The sequence below is a fragment of the Macaca mulatta genome, chromosome 8 (genome assembly GCF_049350105.2).
Source record: "Macaca mulatta isolate MMU2019108-1 chromosome 8, T2T-MMU8v2.0, whole genome shotgun sequence".
NCBI classification, from domain to species: Eukaryota; Metazoa; Chordata; class Mammalia; order Primates; family Cercopithecidae; genus Macaca; species Macaca mulatta.
In genome coordinates this window covers 30,527,981-30,549,760 of record NC_133413.1, presented here as the reverse complement: position 1 = coordinate 30,549,760, position 21,780 = coordinate 30,527,981, and the positions used below count along the sequence as shown (strand labels likewise).

At 43.6% G+C, this 21,780-nt stretch overlaps 1 protein-coding gene across 9 annotated transcripts in view; it reads left to right on the top strand.

Moving 5' to 3' along the window:
• The window catches only part of INTS9 (integrator complex subunit 9), a 128,016-nt gene that overhangs the window by 94,806 nt on the left and 11,430 nt on the right, over window positions 1-21,780 (top strand). For all 9 annotated transcript variants that reach the window (XM_028852520.2, XM_028852519.2, XM_077943366.1 and 6 more), the window contains 4 exons: window positions 1,094-1,205; window positions 3,739-3,919; window positions 11,960-12,020; window positions 19,972-20,143. In XM_028852520.2, the coding sequence (XP_028708353.1) occupies window positions 1,094-1,205; window positions 3,739-3,919; window positions 11,960-12,020; window positions 19,972-20,143 (526 nt within the window). The remainder of the gene's footprint in view (window positions 1-1,093; window positions 1,206-3,738; window positions 3,920-11,959; window positions 12,021-19,971; window positions 20,144-21,780) is intronic.

Here is a 21,780-nt window from a genome sequence, read left to right as displayed (position 1 = left end):
AGAGGATGCATTTCACATGGAAATCTTTATGAGCTCTCCTGTGAGCTCTCCAGCTTCTTAATCCATGGGCCCTCATTTTGGTTTCTTATTTTAATCCTAATTTATTTAGAAAGGGTAATATTTTTTGAAATGATTGGAAAACAATCAAAATTAAATTCAAGCTGTGGTGAGTAAAAATAAAAACACAGCATCCTAAGAATCACATAGTAGTGTGCCCTGGGAGTTCCTAGTTCACAAGATCATGGATGTTAACCTATGAGACTTACAGAAGTCATCTAAGGGAGATGGGTCAAGAAATAGCCCCATTTTATAGGAAACTCAGCTCAGAGCCATGACTGAGGTCATGAGGCTGGTCATGGAATTGGGAGTAGATTTGACCTTCTAGTTCCCAATCCAGGGTTCTTCATGGCTTCTATGCCACTGGGATTTAGTGTAAATCTCCTTACCTCTTTGAGTCCCAAATTCCATATTCCCATAGTGTATGCTTACTTCCTGTGCTTCAGAGTTATTTTAAGAATCAAATTCTATAATGTATGCTTCTCAAAGTGTGATCCCCCAGGCCAGCAATGGCAGCATCTCCTGGGAACATGTGAAAATGCAGATTCTCAGGCCCCATCCCAACCTGCATCTGAAACTCTGGGAGGGACCCAGCAATCCGTGTTTTAGCACACCCTCCAGGGGATTCTGACTCACATGAAGCTTGAGAACCACTGATGACATGTGAGATAGCATTTTGAAACGAAGAAAGCATTACAGAAATACAAGATACCTTGTTTTAATGGAGGTAAAATGTATATATGGTGAAACATAAAGTTCTTAAATGTGTAAAACTGAATTTTGATATAATCACTGCCCCAGTGAAGATACAGAACTTGTTCATCCCTGCGTAAAACTTCCTCTTGCCTCCTGCCATCAGTCCCCACCCAACTTAGGCAGCCAGTGGTTAAGGACAGACTATTCCTTAGAGAACGTAAGAGAACTCGATGATGGGTTCAACATAGAAAGAGCAATGTCTGTGTTCTCTTATTCTTTCACTATTTGCAGGTAATGCTCCTTTTAAAATTACCAACCATATTTCTGTGTTCTTTTTCAGCCCATGGACCAAGCTTCTCTCAAAAACAGCGATGTTCTTGTCCTGACAGGGCTTACCCAGATCCCCACTGCAAACCCAGATGGCATGGTGGGAGAATTCTGCAGCAACCTAGGTGTGCAACCATCTCTCATCTTACGTTGGATGCTCTATCTTGCATTTATTTTACAATAATAAATATACTGGCCGGGCGCGGTGGCTCAAGCCTGTAATCCCAGCACTTTGGGAAGCTGAGGTGGGTGGATCACGAGGTCAGGAGATCGAGACCATCCTGGCTAACACGGTGAAACCCCGTCTCTACTAAAAAATACAAAAAACTAGCCGGGCGATGTGGCGGACGCCTGTAGTCCCAGCTACTCGGGAGGCTGAGGCAGGAGAATGGCGTGAACCCGGGAGGCGGAGCTTGCAGTGAGCTGAGATCCGGCCACTGCACTCCAGCCTGGGCGACAGAGCCAGACTCCGTCTCAAAAAAAAAAAACAAACAAACAAACAAAAAATAATAATAATAATAAATATACTATTTTACAATAATGCGGGAAGGAGTGCTTACAGGGTAGCAGTTGTCGAAGAAGGGAGGCAGTACATCTTTGCAAATAATAGCACAGAAAAGAATGTTACACTTTGAACTCACAACAGCAATACAGTGAACAGATATATATATATATGTTTGTTTGTTTGTTTGTTTTTGAGACAGAGTCTTGCTCTGTCACCTAGGCTGGAGTGCAGTGGCATGATCTTGGCTCACTGCAACCTCCGTCTCCTGGGTTCAAGTGATTCTCCTGCCTCAGCCTTCTGAGTAGCTGGGACTACAGGCATGTGCCACCACACCTGGCTAATTTTTGTATTTTTCATAGAGACAGAGTTTCACCATGTTGGCCAGGCTGGTCTGGAACTCCTGACCTCAGGCGATCTGCCCACATTGGCCTTCCAAAATGCTGGGATTTCAGGTGTGAGCCACAGCACCCAGCCAAACAGGTATATTTTTTCCCCACTAATATTTGCTTGGTTTTATTCTTTCTTCTTTTGGAGAAAGGCTAAATTAAGAGAGGTATGGGTCATTTTCTACCTGTAAGAAATTTATTTTCCTTCAGATATAACTCACTAAATCTGAATAGCTGGGACTACAGGTGCACACTACCGTGCCCGGCTAATTTTTGTATTTTTAGTAGAGATGGGACGGGGTTTCACTATGTTGGCCAGGCTGGTCTCGAACTCCTGACCTCATGATCCATCCGCCTCGGCCTCCCAAAGTGCTGGGATTACAGGTGTGAGCCACCGTACCCAGCCTCTCTTTCTCTTCTTACGAGGGCATGAATCCCATCATGGGGCCTGCACCCTTGTGACCTCATCTAAACCTGATCACTTCCCAAAGTCCCTGCCTCTCTGTACCATCACAGTGGGGGTTAGGCCAACAACATAAGAATCTTGTGGGGGACACACACATTCAGTCCATAACAGCTAAGTTAATGAGCTCAGACCTTCAGCTCTAGCAACTTTAAGTGATACTACTTCTGCTCTAGGAAGAAGAAGTGGTCATCTTCTTATATTTACATGGAAGGCACTGTTCTTAGAAATTTCACTTGGCCATGCTAATAAACATAGTCTGTTTTTGTTCTTTGATACTAACCCAAAGGTAATTTATTTTTACCTTAGAAAAATAATTGGACTAATCTCAAATAGTCTTGGTTTGTATGTTTGTTTATAGTCTAGAATCATCTACTCGAAGAACTTTAGGCTTGAAAGGAACCTTACTTCTAATTCAGTCTCCCAAAGTGGGGTCCACTAACCACATTCCTTAAGACCAATGGGATTACTTATTAAAAATGCAAATTTGGGGGCCCTACCTGGTAAGTCAGAATCTCTGGGGAAAGGAGACACCCAGAAGAAAAGTTGCATTTTCAACATATTCTCTGACATTTTCCATGCAAACTGAAGCTTGAAAATTACTGATCTCATTCATTCTTTTCGTGTAACGGATGCAGGAACTGAGGCCAGGGAAGGTTGTAGTGGCTTTCCTGTGGTCCTGTGGGTTGGGACAGAGGTAGGATTTGAGCCAGGCTCTTGAGCTATAACCAGCTATGTTGATTTTCTCCACTGTACCCTACTTTAATACCATACTCTAGCAATAGCAAGTCCACCAGCACTCAAGTTACAGCATCTAGGTGAGCCTAAGTACTTAAAGTATAGGGGATTTTCCTGCAGACAAACGTTAATGAAAGAAAATACTACTAACTCCTGCAGACAAATATTACTCAAACAGAAAAACTTGGCCTATTTCCTTATATGTCATTCAGCCATGTTCAGAGACTGAACAGAGACAAATCCAGCAAATTTTTGAGCAGGATCTAAAACAGGAAGGAGCTTGGAGGCTCTGTTCTGAAGCTCAGCTGCCATTGGTAAAAACCCAAACCCCTAATCACATGCTCTATTCCCAGGGACCTAGATTAGACAGTGATGAGAAAATCAGTATCAGCCTATAGCATCCCCTGCTTTGATGTGTTCTTCAAAAGAAGCAGGTTATTAGACAGGCGAGTGAATCATAAAAACAGAAGTCGGAAAACAAGTGCAAATCTTATTTTACAAGTTACAGTCTATAACACTGCCCTCTTGATACGATGTTTTTTCTCCTCTGGCATCCACTTTTCTAGCTCTGACAGTCCGCAATGGAGGAAACGTGTTGGTTCCCTGCTACCCTTCTGGAGTGATCTATGACCTCCTGGAGTGCCTGTATCAGTACATCGACTCAGCTGGGCTCTCCAGTGTCCCCCTCTACTTCATCTCCCCTGTGGCCAACAGTTCACTGGAGTTTTCCCAGATCTTTGCTGAGTGGTATGTCAGTAGTTTTTTTCTATGAATTTTATTTGATTCAGGACATTCAAGCAGTAAGAATAAAAATAATCCTGTTTTTTCTCACATTACTATGGAAATTTCATTTTGTTGTTTTTCTTTCTGTGATAAGATTGCATTATTAAAAGCCAAAACTGTGGCATTGCTAAGTTTAGAATAATAGTTGTCAAAGAGGGAAGCATGTAAGGCAGAGACTTACCTTAGCCCAGCACTTTCAAAATTGGTAACAAAAATCTTATATACTACTCAAATGTCACCCTCTGCCTGTTACTCAGTGAAATGACATTCTAAAAGTTAAAAAAATTTTTCAAGCCCAAGCTCATGTTGTCTAAAATGTATAGTACCAAATCTGAGAAGAAAAACTAGATTTTTTAAAGTTGCAATAGTATGATATTTGACAAAATTTTATTACATCAGAAAATTGATCAAATCCTAGAGTTGGCAAAATATTAAACAATACGAAGTTAGTGAACCTTTTTAGAGTTATTTAGATGCATGTTTGAATGTGACTCACCAGACCAAAAATAAAGGGAGAAGTGGGAAATAACTTGTACAATATCCCAATGGTGCCTTAGAATGGTGCTTCCCAAACGTTCTGGGACTGTGACACAGGCAGTCTAGGGTGCATTTAATCCTTTTAGTCGTGAGGTAACCAGATAGACACAGCATGTACTGAGTTTCTAATTAAAAAGGAATTTGTGCATCACCTTCTCGTAACATATTCAATTATGCTGCTCCCAACCCTTGCTTTTTTAAAGTACTTTTTTCATTCCCTTCTGTGGTCTTTTTTTCTAAACCCCACCTGTGTTTAGACTCATACAGGCTTCTCTATCCTATGTACAAATTATTCTTCTCTGTAGCATTTTTTTTCTGTTTGTTTATTTTAAGACGGAGTCTTGCTCTGTCGCCCGGGCTGGAGTACAGTGGCATAATCTTGGCTTACTGCAACCTCTGCCTCTTGGGTTCAAGCAATTCTGTTTCAGCCTCCCGAGTAGCTGGGATTACAGGCACCCGCCACCATGCACGGCTAATTTTTGTATTGTTAGTAGAGACGGGGTTTCACCATGTTAGTCAGCTGTTCTCAAACTCCTGACCTCAGGTGATCCGCCTGCCTTGGCCTCCCAAAGTGCTGGGATTACAGGCGTGAGCCACTGCGCCTGGCCCTTTGTCACTTTTTATTGGTACCCAGTGAATTTTATCCTTTGTGAACAGGGTCTCATTTTCCCCAACAGAGGAAGGTCATCTTGAGTAATGAGCAGTCTACCCTCAGTATCACTTGCACATTTCATCAGTGTGCTCTGAATTTCTGCTTCCAGATCCTTAATAAAAATACTGAAGAAGATAACTCCCTGGGCCAGCCCTGTGGGCCTCTGTGCTTGGATCCCAGCAGGGTGTGCACTCTTCAAGTCCAGTTTTCACCCACCACATATGTTTTATGTTGTTGGAATATTTTATTCAACAGAAGTCGAGAATACAAAAATGAGAGGAGGTTGTTTTTGTGTTTCTGGTTTTTAGATATTTGTTAGTTTCTAATATACATGTAATATGTGTTTACCATAGAAAAAAATTTAAATTACAGAAGACAGTAAAAAAAAAAAAAAAAACTGACCCCGGCCAGGCACAGTGGCTCACACCTGTGACCCCAGCACTTTGGGAGGCCGAGGCGGGTGGATCACCTGAGGTCAGGAGTTTGAGACCTGCCTGGCCAACATGGCGAAACCCCATCTCTACTAAAATACAAAAATTAGCCGGGCGTGTGGTGGGTGCCTGTAATCCCAGCTACTTGGGACGCTGAGGCAGGAGAATCACTTGAACCTGGGAGGCAGAGGTTGCAGTGAGTCGAGATCACGACTTTGTACTCCAGCCTGGGACAAAGGGAGACTTCATCTCAAAAAAAAAACTGACCCCATAATCCTGCTATCCAGAAGTAACTTACCACTCTTAGCATTCTGATGTATTTCTTTTTCCTATATCAGTATCTTACTGAATATTTAATTTTGAATCCTGCTTTTAAAAATTAAATATTAGAGGCCAGGCACAGTGGCTCATGCCTGTAATCCCAGCACTTTGGGAAGCTGAGGTGGGTGGATCACAAGGCCAGGAGATTGAGACTACCCTGGCTAACACGGTCAAACCCCATCTCTACTAAAATTACAAAAAATTAGCCAGTTGTGGTGGCGGGCACCTGTAGTCCCAGCTACTCGGGAGGCTGAGGCAGGAGAATGGTGTGAACCCGGGAGGCGGAGCTTGCAGTGAGCCGAGATCGAGCCACTGCACTCCAGCCTGGGTGACAGAGCAAGACTCCGTCTCAAAAGAAAAAAAATAAATATTAAAGCATCAAATCTTTAAGAACATAAATTTTACATGACTACATTATTCCATCATTTGTACATCATTTGTATATAGTATGATGTAGTTAACTATTTCTTACTACTGGATGGAAGGGCTTTTCCCAATTTTTTTGCTTTTCGTAACAAATGTTCAATTAATATCTCTGTATATATGGTGACATCTTTTGCTTTAGGTAAATTACTAAAAGTAGAATTACTGGAACAAAGGGTATAAATAGTTTTTAATGCTTATTATCTGCATCTAAATTGCTTTCCAGAAAGATTTTTCTGTAAAATCGTTCTCTTCTTGCCCATTTACTTGTTAGAGGTTTTGTACATCACTCATACATTTATTCAAACTCCTTATATATGTATTAAGGATATATTTAGGTAGACTTTTTTTTTTCTTATTTTGGCACATTTTTGTCTTTTTTTTTCCAATTTTTAAATAATAAACTTACTACTTTGGAATGATTTTAGATTTACAGAGAAGTACACAGATCGTACAGAGGGGTCCTGTATACCTCTTACTCGGTGTCCCCTAATGTTGATGTCTCACGTGACCATGTTCATTCATCCAAATTTTTAAAATAACATTAGTACCTTTTTTTGGTTTTTTGTTTTTTTGTTTTAAAGACGGAGTCTTGCTCTTCTCGCCCAGGCTGGAGTGCAATGGCACGATTTCAGCTCACTGCAACCTCCGCCTCCTGGGTTCAAGTGATTCTCCTGCCTCAGCCTCCCAAGTAGCTGGGATTACAGGTGCACACCACCATGCCCAGCTAATTTTTGTATTTTTTAGTAGAGACAGGGTTTCACCATGTTGGCCAGACTGGTCTCGAACTCCTGACCAGGTGATCCACCCACCTTGGCCTCCCAAAGTGCTGGTATTACAGGCATGAGTCACTCTATGCCCGGCCTAAATAACATTAGTACATTATTATTAACTCTGATCTTTATTGTGATTGCACCAGTTTCTCCACAATTTTTTTTTTTTTTTTTTCTGTTCAGGATCCAATCCAGGGTCCCACATTGCATTTAGGCCTTTGGTTTTTTTGTTTGTTTTTTTGCAATAAGTTTTTTTAGTTTTTTATACTGATAATTTTAGTCTCTTTTGCAGTTTCTTCTGTTGATATTATCTTTAGAAAATTCTTGCCTGATAGGTGTCACATGGCTAAACCTACTTTCTTTCAGTTTTATTGTAGCTTCTTTCTTTCTTTTTTTACATCATCCCTTAACTATTTTATCTGGAATGTGTTTTAGTATAGAGTATGAAGAGAAGCATTAACTTTGTTTTTTTCCCAAATAGTCACGTAGTTACCTGTCCAAGTACTATTTACTGAATAATGTTAACTTTTTCAACTGACTTGTGTTAATGTTGTATGCCAGACTTTCATATGTACTAGATTTTGTTTCTAGACTACCCTGATTGAGTGATCCATTCATTCTTTGGCCAACATACTGCCAATATATTTTAATAACTGCAGCCTCACTTATAATTGTACTCAGTGGTAAAGTACATTTCTCTATTATTTTTCTTAGTCAGAATTATTGGAGCTATTTTTGCTTACTTATTTTTGTGTAAGAATTATAGAATCACTTTGCCAGTTTTCAGAATATTTTTTTGAGTCCACAAAACCTATAAATTACAAATCAGCATCTTTGCAGTAGTTTTCCCATGCTGAGACATGAGATGTGTCTCTGTCTTTTAAGCCTTTCAAATATTCCTCCCATAGACTCCTAAACTCAGAGATCATATTATTCTTGTTTCCATCTGTAGTTGTATTTAGTTCAGTCCATAAACCTTTAAGTGCCAAAGCACTGAGGATACAAAGAGGTCCCTGACCTTGAGGAATGTGTACCATGAAGGAAGAGGCAGCTGTGTAAACCTCTTACCACTTGGAAATAATCTGATGGAGATATATACACACATACCCACGCATACACCTATGTATATGTGTATGGTATTCAGAGAAGGGGTGGTGACCCCATTTGGGGGTTTAAGAAAGGCATTCTGGAAGGAGGTGCTCCTGAAGAATGACCAAGAATCAGCCAGACAGAAACCCTACTTAAGGATGAGCTGGGTGGGCTGCTGGGGGTGATAGTGTGGGTCAAGAGGATAACACAGGCCAAGACATAGATGGGAGGTTTGAATGGTTTGGTTCGTTCAGAGAACTATCCATAGTTCTTTATTGTTTCAGTATGAAGTTCAGGGTGGGGAGTGGCAGGGTACGAGGCTAGAGGGATCCTGTCCATGGTAGGGATTCATTGGAGGATTTTAAGCAGGAAATGAACATGATTATATGTGCATTTTATATAGAGCCTTCTGCATTTATGTGAAGTTTGTTGGGGGTGGTGGGAGTGGGTGAAACTGAAGTATAAGACAATAGTCTTTGCAGAGGCTGAGGGACAGAAGACTCCAGTCTCTACCATCATGGAGGAAAGGAAGGCAGGAACCGATTTGAGAGGCGATGAGGAAATACAACGGGCAGTACTTACTGGTTACTTGACACAGAAATGGTAGCAATCGAGATTGACACTGCAATTTCTAGTGTGGTAGATCGTGTTGGCCCCAAACAAAATAGATTCTATAAAGGAAGGGTAGGTGCATACAGCAAGGATGGTTAGCTTAGTTTGGTTTTGTCCCTGAGGGCATTCACGGTGCCTGAGGCAGGGGATGTGCAGGTGAAACTTGCCCAGTTCAAAGATCTGAGAAGCCCAGGCTGGAGTCACAGGTTGGGTGTCCTCAGCATTGAGGTAGTTGTGAGTGGCTGGGATTGCCACAAGAATGAATGGGATTGCCTGGGGAGAGGATTTCAGGTTAGAAGAACACGCAGTGGGAAAAGGATGGACTTAAGTAATGCCTGCATTTTGGGGGTCAGTAGAGAACAAATATTTAGGAAAAGTGTGAAGACAAATAGTTAAAGAAGTAGAAGAGGCCAGTCAGGATGGCTCACACCTATAACCCCAGCACTTTAGGAGGCCAAGACGGGAAGATTGCTCGAGACCAGGAATTCAAGATCAGCCTGAGCAACATAGCAAGACCTCATTTCCACAAAAGATTAAAATATTAGCAGGGCATGGTGGTGCATGTCCGTAGTTCCAGCTACTCAGAAGGCTGAGGCAGGGGAATCTTTGAGCCTGGGAGATTTCTCTGTATTTCTGTTTCACTGTGCTGTTCTCTTTCATGCAGCCTTGCTGAAAAGCACCCTTTCTCCCTAAATAAGGAACTTAGTTACCAAAATGGACAGCTGCTAGCTCCAGACTTGCATTAACTTAGCAAGTCCCAGGCCCCTACGCCAGGACCACCACAGCCTGTTCTGACGTTTGGCTTCCTCTCCTCTTTGGTGTTCTGAATGGGTGCCTCACAGCCTGGCTGCTCTGTGCTCAGCCTCAGGCCCGGCCTGCTGTCCTGGGCTTACTCCCTGCCACTCTGGTTCCCTGGCTCTGTGTTTCCCATTCTCAAGGGTTCTGCTCTGGCTTCTGCATGGTCCTGCTTTGATGCCTGCAGAAGCCCAGCCCCTTGCTATCCAGTGTCTGTCCCTGCTCCAAGCTAAGAGGCTTGGTTGTTTGGGTTGGTTTTGTTTTTGCAGGGGATGGAGATGGGAGGGAATAGCTCTTGACAGACCTCTCTGATCTTTTGTGGGGTTTGGAGTGTTGGTTGGTTGGTTGGTTGGTTTTTGAGACAGGCTTTCAGTCTGTCACCCAGGCTGGAGTAGCACGATCACGGCTCAGTGCAGCCTCAACCTCCTGGTCTCAAAGCAATCCTCCCACCTCAGCCTCCTGAGTACCTGGGACTACAGGTGTCACCATCATGCCCAGCTAATTTTTGTAAAGACAGGATTTCATCATGTTGCCCAGGCTGGTCTCAAACTCCTGGGTTCAAGTGATCCACCCACGTTGGCCTTCCAGAGTGGTGGGATTACAGGCCTGAGCCACAGCGCCTGGCTCTGATCCTTTGTTGAACAAGCAGTGGAAGAGTGTGTGGTACCTGAGGTCCGGCCATCAGGGAGCAGGAGGGTCTGTCACATTCCCAATTAGAGATGATCCTGGAAGCATCATTTATTCTTCACTCTTCTGATAATCTGGTATACACAGATCTCCTTTTGAACTCCAGCAGCTATCCCCAGAAGAAGCAAACTCTAATCAGGTCCTTCAACCTCTGTCTTAGAAAGGGGGTGGGTTGCTGTCTGCTGTGCCTGCATGAAGATTCTAGAGCAGAGCATGAAGGATCTGTTAGCAGAACTGGCCTAAGTGTTATGTAGATGGGCTTCACAATCTCTAATCATATTGTGATCTCTTCGGTATCCCTAATCTCTGCCTTTAATGGATGTAGGATAATGTCCTTTGGAACAATAAAAATAAGTTTAGAACCAAGCACTTTATGTTTGTCTTTCTGAGCTAGAAGTAAAGACGGAACTAGTATCTATTTAGATAATATAAGGTAACCCTCCAAAAGCATCTTGCTCTTCCATATTTATATCTTCCAAGTAGGGTATACAGTGATTTTTTTAAACCACAGGTAAATGAAACTAAGGGTAGGAAAAATTAGATACAATGTATTAATACAAAATCCAAGCCCTGAAGCCCTGAGCTCCTCCCCTCTAAGTAGGACAGTTTTTTAAATGTCAAACCTGCACAACACTCACATATATTGATTTATCAACTAAACTTTTTGCCACATTTGCTTTATCCAGACATCTCAGTATTGTAAAGTCATAACTGACTAGGAAAAAGCAAACGTAAATTACCAAAAACATTCACAGTGTCTCTAGCCCACGATCCTTTGTTCTTCTCTCGTTGGAGTTAACAATGCTGCTGTTAAAAAGAGTGTGTGGGCCAGGCACAGTGGCTCACGCCTGTAATCCCAGCACTTTGGGAGGCCAAGGCGGGTAGATCACCTGAGGTCAACAATTCAAGACCAGCCTGGCCAACATGATGAAACCCCGTCGCTACTAAAAATACAAAAATTCGCCAAGCATGGTGGCGGGTGCCTGTAGCCTGAAATCCCAGCTACCTGGGAGGCTTTGGCAGCAGAATCGCTTGAACCCAGGAGGCAGAGGTTGCAGTGAGCCGAGACTGCGCCATTGCACTCCAGCTGGGCAACAAGAGCAAAACTCTGTCTCAAAAAAAAAAAAAAAAAAAAAAAAAAAAAAGAGTACATAGACAAAAACAGAAGCCATGTCTCAAGGTGTAAATCACTTTCTTTGTGAAATTGATCACAGCTACATGCACTGTGGTATCTTGGATTGGATCCTGGAACAGAAAAGGGACATGAATTGAAAAACGAGTGAAATCTGAATGAAGTCTGGAGTTTAGTTGATTGTCACGTCTTGATGTTAATTTCTTAGTTGATGACTGTGCCAGTCATATCAGATGTTAACTCTGGGGACATAGGGTGAAGGGGACATGGGAACTCTGTACTGTCTTTGCAGCTTTTCTTTAAATCTAAAATTATTCCAAAATAACAAGTTTATATTTTAATAAAAAACGTATTGAGAAATTTTCTAAAGTTTAAAAAAATACAAGATATGTCTGTGCTCTGTAGGCACTGCCTTTCATTCACGGGGAAATTCGCTGGCAGGAAATTTTTAATAAATTTCAGTATTTAATATTTGCACTGCTGCCTCTAGGTGGCAACAGATGCCACCGTGTGCTCCTCCTCACATGCTGCTGTGTTTTTCCTCTTTAATAGGCTTTGTCACAACAAACAGAGTAAGGTGTATCTTCCAGAACCACCTTTTCCTCATGCAGAGGTAAGAAAACAAAATCACTGGGACATGGAAAGGAAGCAGTGTGGGTAACCTGATGCAGATGCAGGCAGCAGGTCGTGAGACACAGCAGACCCCCAGTAAACCTGTAGACCCCTCTGCCTCCCAAGTCAGACGCAGGGAAGTATTTTAACTCAAGCTTCACTTGTTTTCCTTCTATTAACACTTTCTGTTGCACACGTGGAGCAGCCCTTCCCCGAAATGCTGGGGGCCACAGAATTGTTTCAGACTTGGGATTTGGGAATATACTTACTGGTTGAGCATCCCAAATTTGAAAGTGTGAAATCAAAAAGCTCCAGTGAGCATTTCCTTTGAGCATCATGTTGGTGCCCAGAAAGTTCAGATTCTGGAACATTTTGGATTAGGGATGCTTAGCCTGTACTATGTTCATGCAATTCATAGCCTGCTTCTGTTCTACTGACCGCATGAGGAATTTTATTTTGATACATACTACTACCTTTTTGAATTGGGTTTATGTATTGGCAGAGTGTTCTTCCCAGTTATGTCAGTCATATATGTACATTTTTAATGATGAAAATAACATTTCAGTTCAAAAACTAAAGGCTTCTTCCTCCCTCACAGAACAAATGGGTGTTTTCTGTGTAGCTGAATACCCAGCTTTGTTGTCAGATTCTTCTCACCCAAGGGTATATTATGAACATTTTTCTGTGTTTCATGTTATTGTTGCTCTACTACCATGAAGCTAACACACAATAGTTACTCCTCTTTTTGGTTATATTTTCACTCAAAGGTTGTCTAAATTGGTATCACCACCTTAGAAAACTGACAGTTTCGGCCGTGCGTGGTGGCTCATACCTGTAATCCCAGCACTTTGGGAGGCTGAGGCGGGCGGATCACGAGGTCAGGAGATCGAGACCATCCTAGCTAACACGGTGAAACCCCGTCTCTACTAAAAATACAAAAAAATTAGCCGTGCATGGTGGCGGACGCCTGTAGTCCCAGCTACTCGGGAGGCTGAGGCAGGAGAGTGGCATGAATCTGGGAGGTGGAGCCTGCAGTGAGCCAAGATTGCATCACTGCACTCCAGCCTGGGCGACAGACGGAGACTCTTTCTCAAAAACAAAAAAAAAAAGAAAACTGACAGTGTCTGCTAAAGCTGAACAATGTACTCTATGCCTCAGCAGTTTTGTTCCTAAAGTATACATCGAACAGAAATGCATAGAGATGTTACCAAAAGACACACACACAGATCTAGAATTTGGTGAGGTGTGGTGGCTCACAGCTGTAATCCCAACACTTTGGGAGGCTGAGGTGGGAGGATTACTGGAGGCCAGGAATTTGAGACCAACCTTGACATCATGGCAAAACCCTGTCTCTACAAAAAAATACAAAAAATTAGCCGGGTGTGGTGGCGCATGCCTGTAGTTCTAGTTACCCTAGAGGCTGGGGTGGGAGGATCACCTGAGCCAAGGGAGTTTGAGGCTGCAGTGAACTGTGATCGTGCTACTGCACAGCAGTCCGGGTGACAGAGCAAGACCCTGTCTTTAAAAAAAAAAAACTAAACTTTTTGGTAATAGTACTGAAATATACTCAACTGCCCATCAACAATAGAATAGATTTTGTGGTATAATCACACAATACCTTACATCACTGTGAACAAATAAGCTCCAATTACATGCAGTGTAGATAAACTTCACAAACATAATGTGAGTGAAAAATCCAGATCTAAAAGAGTAGATATGGTATGATTTTATTATATAAAATTAGTTTATTGTGTTTTGAATACAATAAACTAATCTGTGGTATTAGATGCCAGTGTGGTAGTGATCCTGGAGGGGAGGGGACAGTAGTGACAGGAAGGGGACAAAGAGGGATTTCTGAGGAGCTAGTAATGCTTTATTTCTTGATGTACATGTGCTCACCTTGTAAAAAATCCATCAAGGTGTACAGAGTTAGATATAAGGAAAGAGCGAAGGCCGGAATGAATCCTGTGCTGTTGGATAGAATTGATGGTATTGGTGTGAACTCCTATTTTCAATATATGTAGACAGACACAGAGAGAAATACACTTGTGCATGTGTGTGTATGCGTGCATGTGTGCACATATGTATCTTCCAACTCTGGCCAGAGAGAGGGCCTGGGAGAGTTACATGCCACTAACTGAAGAACACATTTAACTCCCAGATGCTGTTTCTAGATACTATTCTCCACTAAAAGGAACCAGGCCTCTTTGGAAAATACAACATGAGGCTGAAAGATCTTGCTGTGTGCTCAGAGAATGGTGGGTCAGAAGCCACATCTGAGATCACTGGAACATCAAAATAAATAATGCTAGTAATGAATATAATCCATTGAATAACAGAAACTCCCGCATCCATAGTGAAGTAACTGAGTACGTAGGCAAGAAGGGAAAGTTCTTCCAACAGTAAACTTACATAATTAATGTAGGAAAGAATCTTAGAATTAGAAAATCACCATTTGGCAGCCACCACAGTTATAATTTATTCCTGCAAGAAACACCAGTGGGTGCTAAAACCAACAAGTAAAAATTGTATGAAGAACTCGATCATTTATAGTCCCAAAAAGTGTGTCCCCACAAAATTCATGTTTAAAGAGAGAAATAGTAACTGGAGTTTGGACAAACTTGACATATGCAATCAACGTTAACATCACCAGTAATTGGACTAATTGACACTGCATGGCTCTTAGTGCAAATTATTGAGAAAACAGCATGATTTCTGTGATCCTGCTGCTAAAAATGCCTCACCTGAATCTAATGAGCATTCAGACCCAAGTTGATGATGCTCAACAAAATAACTGATCTGTACCCTTCGAGAATGCCGGAGACCTAGGGGACAAGGGAAGACTGAGGAACTGCCAAGAAAATGAAGAGTTGTGGCAGATACATGCACTCCATGGCCATGGGCTGGATCTGGAAATGGAAGAACTTGTTTGTTGTCTTGTTTGTTTGCTATTAGGAGCATTGATAACAGTTGGTAAAGTCTGAATGGGGCATGTAGATGAGAGGGGGCAGTATTGTGTCAGTGTTCATTTGCTGCTTTTGATGAGTGTACTGTTACAATACATCCATGTTAACTGTGATTATCTCCCCACTCATTTCTTTGTCAAAATTATAACCTTTCTTCAACTAAGGCAGATAGACTGTTTTTACATAGAGCATGTCAGTGCAGATAGATATGTTTAGGAATTTAGTTTTAGAGTTTTGTTTTAGAGTTAACTATTTAACACGTATTTCAACAAATGTCCTGCTAATTACTTTAAATGTAATTACTGTTTTCATACTGTAAAGGAGAGGTCTTATAAGTGAACCAGGATGCCAAGTAGAAGGTTTTGAAGAAGTTAGTTTTTGGTTGCAGTAGTCTAAATAGTATTTCAGCAGCCAGGGTTTTTGCAAGCTGTGTCAATGCCATAGTGAAATACAGGCTAGAAATATTATTAAAATGTCAGAAAATTAAGTGTGGCAAAACATCTTGTGGTGGACTTTGCTTTTGAAAGTCTATTTTGCTTCCTTTGCAGTCAGCCTTTCTGTAGAGCTTGTTTCCTAGGAGCGTGATCACATTCTCACTTACGCACCTGTCACAGATGACCTGGTGCCACTTAGAGTTAGGAATGTGAGTAGACTGGTCGCACCATCAGGGTTCCTCAGGTGCACCTGTCATTGTTAGGGCACGAGGGAGTCGACCCTTGGTATTGTTACCATTGCGCATGAGAAACGATGGTTCTGCCCTTAGTACTGGTAACAAATTACTGTCCAGAATTCCTGCCCCACAGCTTCATTTCCGCTGGTCACATGCAGTAAGTTGGCTAGAAAGGTAGATCCAATTGGCAAAAAATGATGAATTTATCTTAGTTTCTATGCATTGATCAGTAGAGCTACAGGAACTATAGATAATGCTTAAAAGTGACTTAAGTGTGCAGAGACCTGCTGCTATTCTTAGAATCACATTCATCATCTTGACATCTCTGGATACAATAGACTCCTTTTGACAGCCACTCACCCATTTAACTGAGACAGTTAATGATTTTGGCCATATAGGTTATAAAAAAGAATGTCAGTTTGACTTGCAGACTACCTGGAAGGAAAGTGGGAATTCGATGTTTGCTCCGGCTTTACTATTCATATTCCATCCAAGCATGCGACAGCTGATAAAGATCTCCGGGATAGTGTTAGTGTCTTCCTAATACAACCAGGTCGCTTTAATTAAAGATGAGGTCTTCAAGGTGAAGACAGTTTGGCTTCTGTTTGGGGTGTGTCCCATTCTGACCACATCCCCACTCTTAGGGTGACTTCATTTGCACTTCAAGGTGTTGGCCAGGGCCCTCTCATGCACCACGTGTGGCCACAGGATTGAGCCTATCACAGGCCATTGCTTTATCCATGAAACAGCCTCCCAGAGCAGTGCTTCCTTTGGCCTGGTTGATATTTAGGGTCTGTGAAGTCTGGGTGTCTGCCCTCTGGATACTGGGGTGGGGCGAGGAAGCCTGGGCGGCAGGCACAGTGTCTGAGACGTTACAAGATGCCATCTACTCGTAAGTGTCTTTGCTGTTGCCTTGAATGGGCCTGGCACTGGGAGATGATTGTCAAGTGTTGTGCCGCAGGGGTGACTCTTGGTTCAAAACATACACTTGAAAGAACGCTTTGAGGCTGCGAGCTACCTGCTTTTTTTTTTTTTTTTTTTTGAGACAGAATCTCACTCTGTCGCCCAGGCTGGAGTGCAATAGCGCGATCTCGGCTCACTGCAAGCTCCGCCTCCCGGGTTCACACCATTCTCCTGCCTCAGCCTCCTGAGTAACTGGGACTACAGGCGCCCGCCACCACGCCCAGCTAATTTTTTTGTATTTTTAGTAGAGACAGGGTTTGACCATGTTAGTCAGGATGGTCTCGATCTCCTGACCTTGTGATCTGCCTCCCAAAGTGCTGGTTTTTTGTTTTTTGTTTTTTTAATTTGTGTTTTTTTTAGTGACAGGGTCTCAGTCACCCAAGCTGGGATACAGTGTTGCAGTCATAGCTTACTGCAGCCTTGAACTTCTGGGCTCTAGCCACAGTATCCAACTAACTTTCTTTTATTTTTTTGTAGAGAGGTATTGCTTTGTTGCCCAGCCTGGTCTCAAACGTCTGGGCTCAAGCAATCCTCTTGTCTTGGCCCCCAAAGTGCTAGAATTACAGGCGTAAGCCATTATGCCTGGCCCCTGTTTGTTATATAATATAACTGTGTGTGTTACGAGGACATCACATTTCTAAAAGCCAGTTTGATCTTTGTCATGCATGTGCCTGTGTGCGTGTGTGTGCATGTGTGTGCATGTGTGTGCATGTGTGCGTGTGTGTGCATGTGTGTGCATGTGTGCGTGTGTGTGCATGTGTGCGTGTGTGCGTGTGTGTGCGTGTGCGCGTGTGTGCATTGTGCATGTGTGTGCGTGTGTGCGTGTGTGTGCGTGTGTGCGTGTGCATGTGTACATGTGTGCGTGTGTGCATGTGTGCGTGTGTGTGCATGTGTGCGTGTGTGTGCGTGTGTGCGCATGTGTGCGTGTGTGTGCCTGTGTGCGTGTGTGTGCATGTGTGCGTGTGTGTGCGTGTGTGCCTGTGTGCGTGTGTGCCTGTGTGCATGTGTGCGTGTGTGCATGTGTGCGTGTGTGCATGTGTGTGCCTGTGTGCGTGTGCGTGTGTGCATGTGTGCGTGTGTGCTTGTGTGCGTGTGTGTGCCTGTGTGCGTGTGTGCGTGTGTGTGCCTGTGTGTGTGCCTGTGTGCGTGTGTGTGCCTGTGTGCGTGTGTGTGCATGTGTGTGTGTGTGTGCATGTGTGCGTGTGCATGTGCGCGTGTGTGCGTGTGTGTGCATGTGTGCGTGTGTGCATGTGTGTGTGTGCGTGTGTGTGCCTGTGTGCGTGTGTGTGCATGTGTGCGTGTGTGTGCATGTGTGCGTGTGTGTGCATGTGTGCGTGTGTGCGTGTGCCTGTGTGCGTGTGTGTGCCTGTGTGCGTGTGTGCGTGTGCATGTGTGTGCATGTGTGTGCCTGTGTGCGTGTGTGCATGTGTGCGTGTGTGTGCATGTGTGCACATGTGTGCGTGTGTGTGCATGTGTGCGTGTGTGTGCATGTGTGTGCCTGTGTGCGTGTGTGTGCATGTGTGCATGTGTGTGCCTGTGTGCATGTGCGTGTGCGTGTGTGCATGTGTGCGTGTGTGTGCATGTGTGCACATGTGTGCGTGTGTGTGCATGTGTGCATGTGTGCGTGTGTGTGCATGTGTGTGCCTGTGTGCGTGTGTGTGCATGTGTGCATGTGTGTGCCTGTGTGCGTGTGCGTGTGCGTGTGTGCATGTGTGCGTGTGTGTGCCTGTGTGCACATGTGTGCGTGTGTGTGCATGTGTGCATGTGTGCGCGTGTGTGCATGTGTGTGCCTGTGTGCGTGTGTGTGCATGTGTGCATGTGTGCACACACATCCACATGCTGTACACAGAGAAGCTTCTCTAGTAGCACACAACAGAAATGATCCCAGAAAATAGAGTCTTTGGTCTTGGTCCTTATTCAGTTGCTGCAGTAGCTTAAACCTCTAGCTTCACAGGAGGAGGTCCTGTACTGGTAAACAGTGTTTCTGGTGTGACAGATGTGTTTATTGTCGCCACTACTTGGTGACTAACGAGTGTTGGGAAAGTCACTTGTACTTCAAACAAAAAGTGATAATGAGAACTTCAGGCCCGGCATGGAGTGTCAGGCAGTTTATAAAGGAAGAGTCCAGCTAAATCAAGCCATAACAATCTGAATCAGTTTCCAGGAAGTATGTCAGTATTACTAGAAAGACTTGACTTGCCCAGGTGTTCCAGAAATCACATTCTAGGTAAAAACTATTTTAATAAGATCCACTTGTATTTTTTTAAATTAATAAATATTACTTTTCACAGCAGTTTTAGGTTCACTGCAATCATATGCCCCTGCCCCACACACTCAGTTGCCCACTGCACCATCCCACACCAGAGAGGTGCATTTGCTATAGCTGGTGAACCCACATTGACACGTCACCATCACCCAAAGCCCAGAGTGTACATTAGGGGTTCCTCTTGGCGTTGTGCTTTCTGTGGTTTTGGACGAATGAACAGTGACCCGGATCCACCATTACATCATCACACAGAGCAGCTTCCTCGCTCCGCAAATCCTCTATGCTTGGCCTGTTCATTTCACCCTCCACGAATCCCTGATGACTGCTGGGCTTTTTACTATCTGTATAGTTTTGCCTTTTCCAGAATGTCATACAGTTGGAATCATAGGGGCCTTGCCTTTTCGGAGTGGTATCCTTCAGTTAGGAATAGGTTCCTCCATGTCTTTTCATAGCTTGGTAGCTCATTTCTTTTTTAGTGCTGAATAATATTCCATTGTCTGGATGCATCACAGTTCTGTCATTCACCTGCTGAAGGACATCTTGGTTGTTTCCAAGTGTTAGCAATTAGGACATTCATGTGCAGGTTTCTTGTGGACATAATTTTTCAAAATATCTTTCAAAGTGGCTGTATCATTTTGCGTTCCCACCAGCAGTGAACGACAGTCCTTGTTCTTCCATATCCTTGTCAGCATTTGGTGCTGTCAGTGTTCTGGATTTTAGCCATTCTATTATAATAGGTGTGTAGTGGTATCTCGTCATTTTAATTTGCGGTTTCCTAATGACATAGGGTGTGGAGCATTTTTTCATATGCTAGTTTGCCATCTGTCTTCTCTGATGAGGTGTCTGTTCAGGTTTTTTGCCCACTTTTTAGTAGGGTTGTTCATTTCTTTTTGCTGGGGTTTCGGAGTGCATACATTTTGGGTCACAGTCCTCTCTCAGTGTGACTTTTGCAGACATTTTATCCCAATCCGTGGCTTGTCTTCTTTGTTGGTATTTTAGATCCAGTCCCGCTCACCCTCCCGTACTTTGGTTCTCCCTTCAGCCTGGGCAGGCTCACATCTCTGTGTACTTTTTCTATATTTTCCAGCTCATTCAGACCAATAAGCTGAAGCACTACCCCAGCATCCACGGAGACTTCAGCAACGACTTCAGACAGCCCTGTGTGGTGTTCACCGGGCACCCTTCCCTCCGCTTCGGGGACGTGGTCCACTTCATGGAGCTCTGGGGAAAATCTAGTCTCAACACCGTCATATTCACGGGTAAGTGAAAAAAATAAGAAACAAAACGGTTCTCTCCACTGAGGCCATGAGTGAATGCACCTACAAGGTAGAGACCCAGGGAAGGATTTTGCAGTGAGGCATAAATACGAACAGTGTTCTACTATAGGTTCCAAAGAATGAAGAAATCACAGAGAAAGAGTGAAGCAGCGTGTGCCATTGGACAGCTGGGCATCCAGCAAGGCCTTCATGCCTGTTTTCAGATTTCTCCAAGACAGAATCCTACTGAGTGCTTTTTGCTAGGATATCATGAGCCATTTCAAGAACTGCAGTGATTCAGTAACCGATCTTGTTTTACCTGTTAGGGATTGTTTACAGAGGTAGATCTTTCTCTTCTGATTGTAGTTTACTCTAGCTATGGATTTTCTTCTGGAGACAAATCCCTCAGGGGAAAAAATTCCTTTGGTAAGGTCAAGTAGAGAGTTTACGTAGATAATCACTATATCATTTTTATCAGTGTAGTGCGCCCAGCCCTTTGAATGCTAGGACCTTCTTGCTTATCTGTGATGGGGGATATCATGGAAATTATGCACAGACCTTTTTTTTTTTTTAGCTCATCAGTTGTCATTAGTGTTAGTGTATTTTATGTGTAGCACAAGACAGTTCTTCTTCCAATGTGGCCCAAAGAAGCCAAAAGCTTGGACACCCATGGGTTAGGATCTTCAGTCGGCCTTGGGTTTTAGAAATCTTACAGGCTATGAAGTTTAAAAAAAAAAAAAAAAAAAAAAAAAAAAACCTTGATTTGAAATCTGGCCCAGCTTGCAGTGACTTCAGCCAATTCACCAGCAAGCATGACTGTCCCCACGGTAAATGGGACTGTCAGTAGCTACTTCTGTGGGTCACTCTGGGCACCAGGCACATCACCCGGCACGTGGCAGCTGTTGGGAAATCATCGTCACCACCTCCCTTCCTAGCTTTAGGGGCTGGGTTTGGAGGAGGGAGTCCAGTTACATCAGAAGCATGGGGGTCAGGGACACTTCGGCCCTTCCCCCAGCCTCTGTTTGTGACCTAGAGGCCACCAGGAACATGCCTGTGGTCAAACCAAGTTGGGTTTATTGCCTCATTTCAGCAAGGGGAACACACAGCATGGGTAAAAGCAAGGTAAAAAGACCTTGTAGGAGTCAGGCTGGTATTCGGTGATGCCCGGGTGTTCACGGAGGTGAGGCGTCACCCTGTATTGGGTGGCATCAGGATACAGGGTCATTCTGCGATGAGTTTCTAAACTCATTCTTATCTAGAACCCAGGAAGAGCGGAGCCGGCATAGCGGGCTGTTTGCTCCTGCTGTGGCCAGGACGGTTCTGTGTTCCGCGTTCAGGATGATTACGGAGGGGTCTTGTCTTTGGCCGGATCCATCATTGTCAGTCAAGGTGTTGGTGTTCCAGGAAGTTGCGTTCACACAGCAGGAGGACACATGGCTTTGCTGTGGGTGCCAGCCCGGCTCTTGCTGATACCAGGCCAGGCAGAAAGTGCCAGGAGAGGCCCGGTCACCAGGACTGCTTTCCCCTTCTCAGGCCCACTTTCAGCTAACGATGGAGGAAGTTGGGCCACAAGGTATTGATTCACAACACCCAGAACTTCGAACTTCATAGCTGCCAGGATTTCATTAATCAGGAGGTTG